Here is a 10,511-nt window from a genome sequence, read left to right as displayed (position 1 = left end):
ATCAGTTATTTCTGCTGAATTGCTTTTAATCTTTATCATCATTATTCATTGGTACAGAATTTTGGTAATATTTTTTTATTTGCTGAGGATATTGCGTTTTTCATTAAAAAAATACTGATGTCTTATGAAATAATATAGGTTAGCCTACGATTTAATTGTTTTATGGAATTGTTATTAGGACAATAAATCTTAATGCAAATTAATGTAAATAAAACAAAGTAAATTACTTTATTCTGAAAAAGTTTTGTTTACAGCATCCAGTGTTATATTATTTAATAAACTGTAGTAATATATATGCCTGTTATTGCCAAGTCATTCAGAGGGCTCGAAATTTTAAATATGTATGTGTTATATTAGATGAAAATCTTCACTGGGCCGACCATATTTTTTCCATTCATAGTAAACTCTTAGATTGTAACTCTGCTTAGATTGATTCAAAAATTCAATATGGTATTGTATGCCAGTGTGGGTGGGACACGTTTAAGTATTTAATAAAAAAACAATCACTGTATCGCAAAATGTTTTTGTACAAGTAATTTATAGTTAAACAATTAGAGATACATATTTTCCCCCGTATTGCCAAATAAATGCTTTGCCTGTTAAGGACATTTATTCTATTTAAGTGTTAAGGAATAATTATTTGAGGAGCTGGAATGATGGAAGTAACAATATAAACATACGAAAAATATTTTATTTTTAAATTTATAAAAGTTGAGGTTTTAATATATTTTATTAATAAGTTTATTTCATAGCCTCAATTCTAAGAGTGTATTCAAACACTTTTCTTATCAAGTGGAATATAATCACATTGTGGCCACCATATGCATCAATATAACACAGCTGCGCTTTTGGCTAGAAGGGATCAGCATCAGAAAACAATCAGGAGCATATTTATCCTGCATATGGCGCGATTGGTCCACATACTGGCAGCATCTCCACAGAGAGCTGAGCCATAGAAATATTCCGCGCTTACCGCCTCGCTTGTATCTCGGTTACCCTTGCGACATTATTGTAATTCGTTTGCCCTTGCGACAGACGATTCTGCGTAGTAGTCTATTGCGTCTTATAGGCAATACAATACAAATCTCTGTATTACAAAGAGTATAAATTAAACACATTTCCGTGTGCTATAAACATGCCGACTACTGTAGTAACACAATTATAACATAAATCACGTGATAGAACTACCGCATCTTATAGTACAGAGCTATTGGATTGATATAATCTATCGCATATTTTACGTGGCTGAATTTGTTTGGTTGACATCGACAGTGTTAATTAACAATACAAAACATTCTTGGACGATGTATATATATATATATATATATATATATATATAATATTTTCGTTAGTAGTGCCCATACAAATTTAAATACGATGCTGGATACTACTCAACTTTTGAAAACATAAATCTCAATCTTTTAACACATCAATGAACAAGATAAAATACTTTTAACATTCATACAACTGTATCTATATATAAAATAGTTAATACCATTTGATACTATAGCTAATTTCCATACACTAGTTTTGCTTTTTATTTAAATTTTATTTTTATTAAATATACAAATACTAGAAAATACACGGTACATAAGTTTAATGTAAATGTTTACTACATGATTTTCCATACATTTGTCATAGTTCCGTGATACTATAAACAGTAACACTAAATTTTGGTATCTGTAATATGATCTCTTCATCAAAGTTTTATTAAGTGCATGTTTTAGTCTTATAGTTCGTTATATTGACACACATCTTTGTTATTATTCTAAGTTTTACGTGCCACAACGCTCAGGTATGATTTGATACGTTAACCTAACAGCATGTTTCATAATTTGCTTCTAGAACCATACACAATGAATTCTGTCCCAAAATAATCTGGGCAAGTTAAATTTCTATTGTAATTGGACAAAACATAAAATGCTTTTTAGTACTGTAAAAGACGCAGTCTCACAGACTCGTGACAATGTTTGCTATTTTACTTACTGATTAAACCTTACCGGTAATACGACAGCATTTACTGTTTAATCAATGTGGGGTCTAATTTGTTCAATGCATTCCTAACAATTTGTTCTTTAGGTGAATCATTTAAATAAATCTTTTACGATACAACCTTATAAATGTGTATTAGATCTGGAAAGACTCAAGTGGAGAGTCGGTAGCAGCATTTCCACCTTCGCAAAATAAACCACGACTGAGTAGGTTTAACGGGTCGGAAGGTGAAATAACTTTCCTGGTAAATCTAAAATACTATCGTAGTATTGTATTTTTATATTATTTTATTTTTAGACCTCTTTTACTTTCTCCCCCATTTATAGTAGAGGATAATGAATGTGAGTGATAGAGAAAAAACAACTATTAAAATTAAAACTTTACACGGATGTATTACATAGATTTTACTTGACATTTTTTAGCAATTGCTAATATAAGTATAGTTTCACACACATCATTTCCACTTCACCACATTATAGATAGTGTGTTAATAAAATTAAAAAGATAATTTCTGGGGTTTTAAGCTAAAATTCAAGTGTAATAAATAACTTTACAGCTAGGACAGAACTTAGCATCATTAATTTGTCCTTAAAAATTAAAACGCCAACATTGTTTAGGAGAGACAAAAAAGTGTTGAAGCAAGTCCAGTCAGATGAATTTTCTTTGTTAAATTTATAATTTCCGGTAGTCCAATATTAACGCTCTTATATATAACAGTAAATATTATCTGTCGGACAGAATATGCAAATGACAAGCACGCATAACGATATCAGCTTTTAAAGCTACTATTACTCATAGAACCAACTAGCCTACCCTAGCGTTTTCTTTTCTTTTGTGAAAAATTGCTAATTACATGTCTAAGTACTTTAAAAATATGTTTAGTACGACATGATTTATTACTGTATGCTATTGTTTTCGACAAATCGTGTCATATCTTTTTTTGTTCTCTTTGGACAAGAATCTGAGAAACCTACCTAATCACCTGCACTTAATCCTAAAGGACCTTTGTGATGCTTCTGAAGTGACAGGATGTTCATGATAGGTAAGGTCGAGGGTAGGAGCCACCACCTGTCGAGAGCGAGGAGGAAGATTGAGGACACTATATCTCAATAATGTAACCTTGAAAAAGTAGAGGCCAAATAAGTAACAGCCTCTCCAGTCAAAGCAGACAGGGGTATCACCCCTTTATATCTAAGATAGCAACTGAAACAATTAGGGAGCTACGCCCACTCTAATAGCAATATTCCGAAGTAGATTAGAACTATCGACTACCCTTATATTCCAATATCTCGAAATTTGCGGTAGGTTATTTGTCACTCGTGTACATCGCGCAGATTTAAGTTACATCAGTTTTTATGTACTTAGTGTGGATTAAACTACAAGGTATAAACCAGCCAAGTTTAGTAGTAGGAGTATTGGTAAATTCGTAAATCATATTAATCCAGAATAGTCTTTATTTTTTTAATTTTATATCAGAACATCAGCCATGATATCTGGACCTTTCTCTTGATTTTTGACTGGTGGTAGATGGCCTCCGTTCCACATTGGTTTGTCGATTTGACATTGACGAAGAACGACGACCAAGGGAAGCGCGAGAAGCTACAGATATGTTATCTTTAGACCGCTCATCAGACTTTGGGGCTTTCTTTTTCTCTTTTGTATTGGGCTTTTCATCTTTTCTTGTTTTAGGGGATTCTTTTTTTCTGTCTTCGTCGTCCTCATCTGTAGAATTGTTATCTTTCTTACTTTTGGATTCATCTGACTGTTGAGTTTTCTTGTTATCCTTCCTATTGGACGTTTTTCCTTTTCTTTTTTTAGAATCTTTCTTCTTACTTCCTTGGTCATCTTCGTCTGTATTACTAGCCTTCTGGCTTCCCTCCTCATCATCAGAATCCTGATCACGGCTTTTATCTTTACGACTTTGCTTCGAACCTCTACGATTGGCACTCTTTGAATCTCTGTTTTTATTACCTCCGGTGGATTTTCCTCCTGTTAGCTTTTGCCATATTTCTTTTAACTTCTTCCGTATAGATTCTGCTACCTCTGGGGCGAACCTCGCAAGTAGCACATACGCAATTATAAGCAACAGGATTAATATAAAAATCTACAGCAAATACTTCAAAAATGAATTCTTTTTCTGCTGTAACATAAAAATTGGATAATTTAATTTTAGTAAGATTTTTAACTAGAGAAAAGCTGCCTCAGCTTATAATTATCTATATTGATTTCATACACCTGCGAATTAAGAATTATAATCGATTCACTACATTAATATTAGTTTGAAATAATTTTAGTTTTTAGATCAAATAGCGTATTGAATACTTCCTTATGTATACTTTAGTAGATACTTACTCTACCAGCATAGACCCCAAAACAGTAGTTAGATATACAGAACTCTGAATAATAACCGGATCTTCCCTGAAAACGGATAAATACACTATTACTAATCTTTTATTGTATAAATATAACAAAACTAAGGTTTAGTTCGAGTTCTGTATTGGATAGTATTATATATTAAATGATGTAAGATAATAGTAGAAAACGAAAAATATTTCTAAAATTACCATGACTACTTCGTCTTCTTTTCATATACATAATTGGTTGATCTATTCGTTTTCATTTGAGAAAAATATTAGAAAATTAAATTTTTTTGTGAGTTTTAATGAAGGCTACCTCACGAGAGGCTGGAAAAATTTGATTTCTACCTGTCCGTATAATATCTAGAAAATAAACTGACCTTTGGACTTGAAAGTTTTTATGAAGCTTCGTCTTTATACTGGAACATTTAGTTCGATAATGGTGCATGTCAAATCAACAGGTTTTGGCAGAATGTTATCGAATATCTTTACATTTGTCTTATTGGTAAACATGATAACAACGAGCAAATACCAGAAAAATAAATTTTTGAACAAACAGAGTACAATAATGTAAGGTTTCAATATGTCATAGTTTTATTTATAGAGGTAAAATAAATTATAATAGAGTGGAAAATCAATGATTATATAAAATTGGTGACGAGTTTTTTCCAATGTTGCTTTATATTACCCTCCATAGTACAGCAATCCTTTATTATTTGACCGTCGCTTGAAATCTAAATTAAACTGTGAAAAATGTGAATATATTATTAGCAAGATATCACGAGGTATTAGACATACGAAAATGTTGTATGAAAGTTCACTAATAAGTTGTGAAGAATTAGTTGTACAATTTTCAAACAGCCTCAGCAAAGTTTGTTACTATGGTAAAGTCTGACACAAGGTGTGGCGTACTCCTACCTTTCTGTATCAAATGCTAAAATAATCTTTTTGCCATTTATACAGTACCTAAAAGCGATTTTCAGGAAGTAGCAAGGGTAGGGTTTGGGTCTGCCACCTCCGTGATCTCACGGTACAGACACAGTGAGGAGGGACAGTGGACACTATCTCAGACATGTCACCTTGGAAAAAGGGGAGGGTAGCTCTGTTTCAACCTCTCCCCTCAAAGTGGTCAGGTGGAAGTTTCTCTCTCACGCTAAGGGTTGTAACAGTTTTTTAACGCTAGGAGTGCACAACCTACTCAATCATCCACTGCAAGTAAACTATACCTATCGATCAATCCTTTATCTAAATATTTTGAAATTTTTGCATTTCCGGTGAGTGATATGCTACTACTGCATGTCCATTGGTTACACCGTTTTCTTGGTACCCATTGAGGGTTCTACTGACAGGTATAAACACTGACGTATAAAAGAACTCTCTGGAGCAACTAGACGTGTTAGGTCATAGGAGTTTGCTCCATATTGGATTGGACATACTTTACACTAATCACATTCAATTTATTTAGGTACATTATTATAAAACTGTGGTCTCAGAATGCTAATTTTCTAATGTAGTGCATTATTAAGTATGCAGCAATATTATAATTTTATAACATCTAGTTAGAATGAAAGCTACTTGCTTACCCCCGTGGTGAGTACATCGCATTGGCGGCACTTACAATTTGACATGCGTGCGGCTCCAAGAGCTCAGTTCATCATGTACTTGTGTAAGACTTGATTGATGTAATTTGTGTACCGTGTTTTAGCTGTAGGAAACGTGTTGAATTTTATTGGGTAGATTTTGGAGTATGTTACCATAGTTATTATCTTATTGCGTTTAGAGTTAGTAAATTCTGTGTATGTTTAAATTGAATAAATTATTCATAATTGTAAATATATCTTCCCTTGTTTTCTAACGGCTGACCAGACGCGTAATCCTTATCGTACTAACCCATGGATGTCGACATGGATAAGAGTATAATGTGTATACCAACTTTACTTCTGTAGCCAGACAAATGTAACGCCTGAATTCTCTCCGTAAGCTATATTTATACCTGTAGCAACTATGGCTACGAAAATGCTAGCATGTACACCCTAGAAGGAGAAGTGAGATCGATCTAAGATTTAAAATAAGTTTTGAGTGTTTTATATCTTCATTATTGTGTACAAAATTCTCATGATCGAAAGAGAATTTAAATTTTTGTCTTTGAAAGTATAATATGATTGCCGCCATTTACCATCCCTATATGTTACAAAAAGGCATATCAATACGTTACGAGGATTGAAATCCATCCCCTTGTTCAGGTGAAAAAGCCTATCTTACGAAATAATAAAAATGTTGCAAGACACTGCCACTCAACGGTAAGGTAATTACGTAATACCTGAGGAACTTAATAAAGTCCAGAATAGAAAAATGAATTAAAGCAATGTAAACTCACAGGAGCTATAATTTACCTTATCATATGTGTTTATGCTTTAGAGTTTTTTCACTTCACATTTACATTCCTATTATAAAAAGTGGTGTTATACGTTTTTGTAATATATAACGATTAAAAATGTCTGAAATATTACTATCCTTTCAAAAATCCAATGGTCAATATAAAACTTTGACTATATCTTTTGCTTCCGCTGGCATAAAATAATCACTTTTTTCAAACGTGTTCACTTGCACAAAAACTGATAATCCGTTTGGTTATCTTCAATGGTTATGTAAACTTATATAAATGAAAATCTTTTATTAGTAATCTCAAAACGAATTGTTGAGTGAAAACAAAAAAATTTGTTTATGATAACCAAACAAATGTAACGCCTGAATTCTCTCCGTAAGCCATATTTATACCTGTAGCAACTATACACCTCAAAATTACACCTGCCTACGACCTCAAAATTACATTTTATTGCATATGTAGAGGAGAAAGTAAAACGTAGCTAAGCCTTGGAGAGTAACTAAAATGAACACAACCGGGGCAAACTCGAGTGATATATGAGGTACAACCCAACTTATCTCTCAGACGGTAATAAAGCAGTTCTTATGTGAGCAAGAGTCAATATTACCCCAGACCGTTCACCACTTTTTGTATCTATTTGGCGCACCTGGCGAGTGTTGCAAGGTAATATATCGAGCTTCTCTTCTTAGGATTACATATAAAGGGCTACGTATACTTTCACTTGAGATGGATTCAAGAAGACAAATTAGTTATTTGTGTAATTTCATCGTTTTATGAAAGTTAAACGTTACACAGGATGAAAAATGGAAAGTTTTCTTTTTACACAATCGGAGCCATGGATAGTTCGTCATCTTATGACGTTTCTGTCACTTTTATACCACAGAGGTAAACTTTAAGTAAAATGTTAAGTATGTTTAATGAGTTTTTGAGAAAGCAATGAATAAAATACAGGTACAAAATTTACAAAATACGACTGGTAAAATAAGAGTAACTGTTTATGTCACTAATATATTCGTCAAACGCTTAATAGTGAGTATTTCTACATTCTTATAAAAAAGAGATAATTTTAAATATTAGGAATATAGATCCTTCTACGAGTGGTACATTACCTAGGTAATGGCACGCAAACAGATATTCGGTTCTAGCTTTTTTAAGCCATTGAAATTTACCAAAATATGAACATACTTATCTTGTATGTAAGAACTTTAGATGCAAAATATACAGCTAATGATGTTTTGCATCAAGATAAATTAATAGGTGGTTTTTAATAGTTAAGGACAATTTTATAAAAATCTGAACTATTCTATAACATATATGTAACATGTTCCTCTGTGTATCTATATAAATAGCCTTGGTAACCATAAAACGTTTGATATCGCAACAAAGATGTAACAAAAATCAATTAAATAGATTTTTAGCAAGACCAATTACATTGAAAGTGTTATAGAACACATATCTAATAAATAGATCTTTTGGACCTAATCTTTCCTTACTTTAGAGTTCAAATTTACATGTTTAATTTTTTTTAGGACTGAAATCGATGTCTTTTTCATATGTTAAAAGCTTTGAAATTGTATACCTGCCTAAGCATACATAAACTACTTAAAACAATAATTGTACTAATAAACATGCACAAACTTAACTAAAGTCAATAAGGCAATAATACATTGTGTTATTGTAATAAATAGTATAAAATTAAAAATATCGAAAAGATCGAATGATTTTATTAGATCTATATTCGCTATTATCGTGTATTATTCTAAAGTAATTACTAAAATTAAAAAATCATATTAAAGTGCTTTGTAAAACTATAATTATATAACGTCGTATTTGTAATAATAAAAAACGAGATAACACCGTTATAAGCGACGGGAGGATAAGCTGTACAAAGTAAGGACAGAGGGCAATAACATCTGGTTCTGCGGTTTAATATCGTTCTTCCTCTGTCTGCATGGTTTCCTCCTACATTACCTTCCTCTTGAAAGTCACTCCTGGGTATTCACTTTTATTCATAACTAGAACCAGTCAATTCGTATATCTACTATTGTTATTGTTAATTTAACCTACAATATTCATGAAATCTGTTATCTATGACAACTATACTCATATTAAATATCCTCATTAAATTAAGGAGCTGTGATTTGTATTTTTAATTGGTATCAAAACTAATTAAATTATTCTAACAATTTAGGTTTAAATATGTTTAATAATTAAATAGTATTACACCATAGACAATATCTGTGTATCAATATTCAGAGTATCAACGATGGAATGGAATTTGCTATGTTGCGCTATTTGAATTATAAATTGGGGTTTCCAATACAGTGCACAGTATTTGGAATTGAATAATGCAAGCATTTATTATATTAAATCAAATTATGTTGGTAATCAAATCTATCCTTATATCTTTCAGATTATTTTATCTTTTGCAAGGAACTGTTATATACAGCGTTCGTTTGCTTTTGAAAATAACATTAGTTTCTCCACAAACCAAGTTTCAAAAAGGTTAAAAACAAAACTGAAAATCTAATTTTATCGTGTAAATCTAGGTACTTAATCTTTAAAATTACATAAGTCGAAAACAATTCTTTCGTATTTTCAATGGAATGTTTAATAGGATAATAGAATGTTTAGAAAGGTATAACCCAACACTTCAAGGATTTAATTATATCCTTTTCGTCAGTTGAGAAGATAACATGTCACCTGACGACGATGACAGATTGCAAAGTTCATCATTCATATCTCGCGTTTTAATGACATTGTAATTTTAGTTTTTTTATAAGCAAGTCCGTTTCCGCTTCATGGCCACGTTAGTCGTCCTTTCTTAAAATCTGAATCATCCTTCCAAGTGTGTGATGACTCATAATAGAGATGCCTTAGAGACTAGAATATTAGTACATAAATCTTTCTTGGCCCTACTTATATGTTACAAAATGTTTAGTACAACGTTTCGAGGAATGCCATCTACCCTCTTCTTCAGGTAATGGAACAATTAGTACATGAATTAGTAGTCCACTTTCTACTGCGCTGGTGATGTGTGTTTACGCTCCTAGATGGTAAAAAAATTAATGTTTAAACAAACTGAATGCAAACATATGCTCTAAATTCTGCATAAAATTTAATTTCTTCATAGACAAGATTGGCTCTTGATTCTAAATGTCCAACCATGCAATTTAACTGAGCTTCATTGATGTCTGTTATTCAGTAACATAGTATATAATATAATTTAACATGGTGGTGGTGTAACATGGTGGGAAGGTTTGACTCAACGTGAATGTACAGTTTAGCTCCAGTTCTCTTAGACTCTAAATTCTAGGAGTCCAGTCTTGGACATCGTTGAATTTGTGACATGAACAAGTGGAAATAACCTCTGGTATAATGTCTGCGTTCCAGCTAATTTTCCTTGATATTTTAAATCGTACGACTAATTAGTGTATTCTATTCAGGTATGGATTATAATGAAATTGAGCGTTCATTTTGATTTCTTGTATATCGAATTTAAAACGATCCCATTTGAGTATCACGTAGATATTCCATCAAATTGGAAAAGGAAGTTTGAAACAACAGAGTTTATAATTTATGTTTTTTAGTAAGAAGAGGAAAATTAAGATTGGTTGACCAGTTCTGAGGTAACCTTTGTAAGTGATAATCGTTCACACGGTAAAGGCTCGCCAGCATGGTTGTAACTTCAAACACGTGATACTGCAGTGTGTGACGCGGTGGTTGTGGCTTTATCAGATCATGTTTGTAGGTAAAAGAGTGTGTGCAGATTGACA

At 32.1% G+C, this 10,511-nt stretch overlaps 1 protein-coding gene across 2 annotated transcripts; it reads right to left on the bottom strand.

The window, feature by feature from the left end:
• Positions 1-3,423: 3,423 nt before the first annotated feature.
• Positions 3,424-6,073, bottom strand: LOC124365180 (cylicin-1-like). 2 transcript variants are annotated; one of them, XM_046821132.1, is made up of 3 exons: positions 5,933-6,073; positions 4,345-4,410; positions 3,424-4,046 (listed from the first exon to the last, which is right to left on the bottom strand). In XM_046821132.1, exons 1-3 carry the CDS (start codon positions 5,947-5,949, stop codon positions 3,473-3,475), a joined length of 657 nt encoding a protein of 218 aa, XP_046677088.1. In that variant the 5' UTR covers positions 5,950-6,073; the 3' UTR covers positions 3,424-3,472. The 2 variants fall into 2 exon arrangements, 1 of the variants encoding a protein (XP_046677088.1); XR_006922710.1 differs by having other exon boundaries at positions 3,903-4,132; positions 5,933-5,996.
• Between the last annotated feature and the right edge of the window lie 4,438 nt (positions 6,074-10,511).

The sequence above is a fragment of the Homalodisca vitripennis genome, chromosome 6 (genome assembly GCF_021130785.1).
Source record: "Homalodisca vitripennis isolate AUS2020 chromosome 6, UT_GWSS_2.1, whole genome shotgun sequence".
In the NCBI taxonomy this organism is placed as follows: Eukaryota; Metazoa; Arthropoda; class Insecta; order Hemiptera; family Cicadellidae; genus Homalodisca; species Homalodisca vitripennis.
This window is presented reverse-complemented; position numbering and strand designations above follow the sequence as displayed.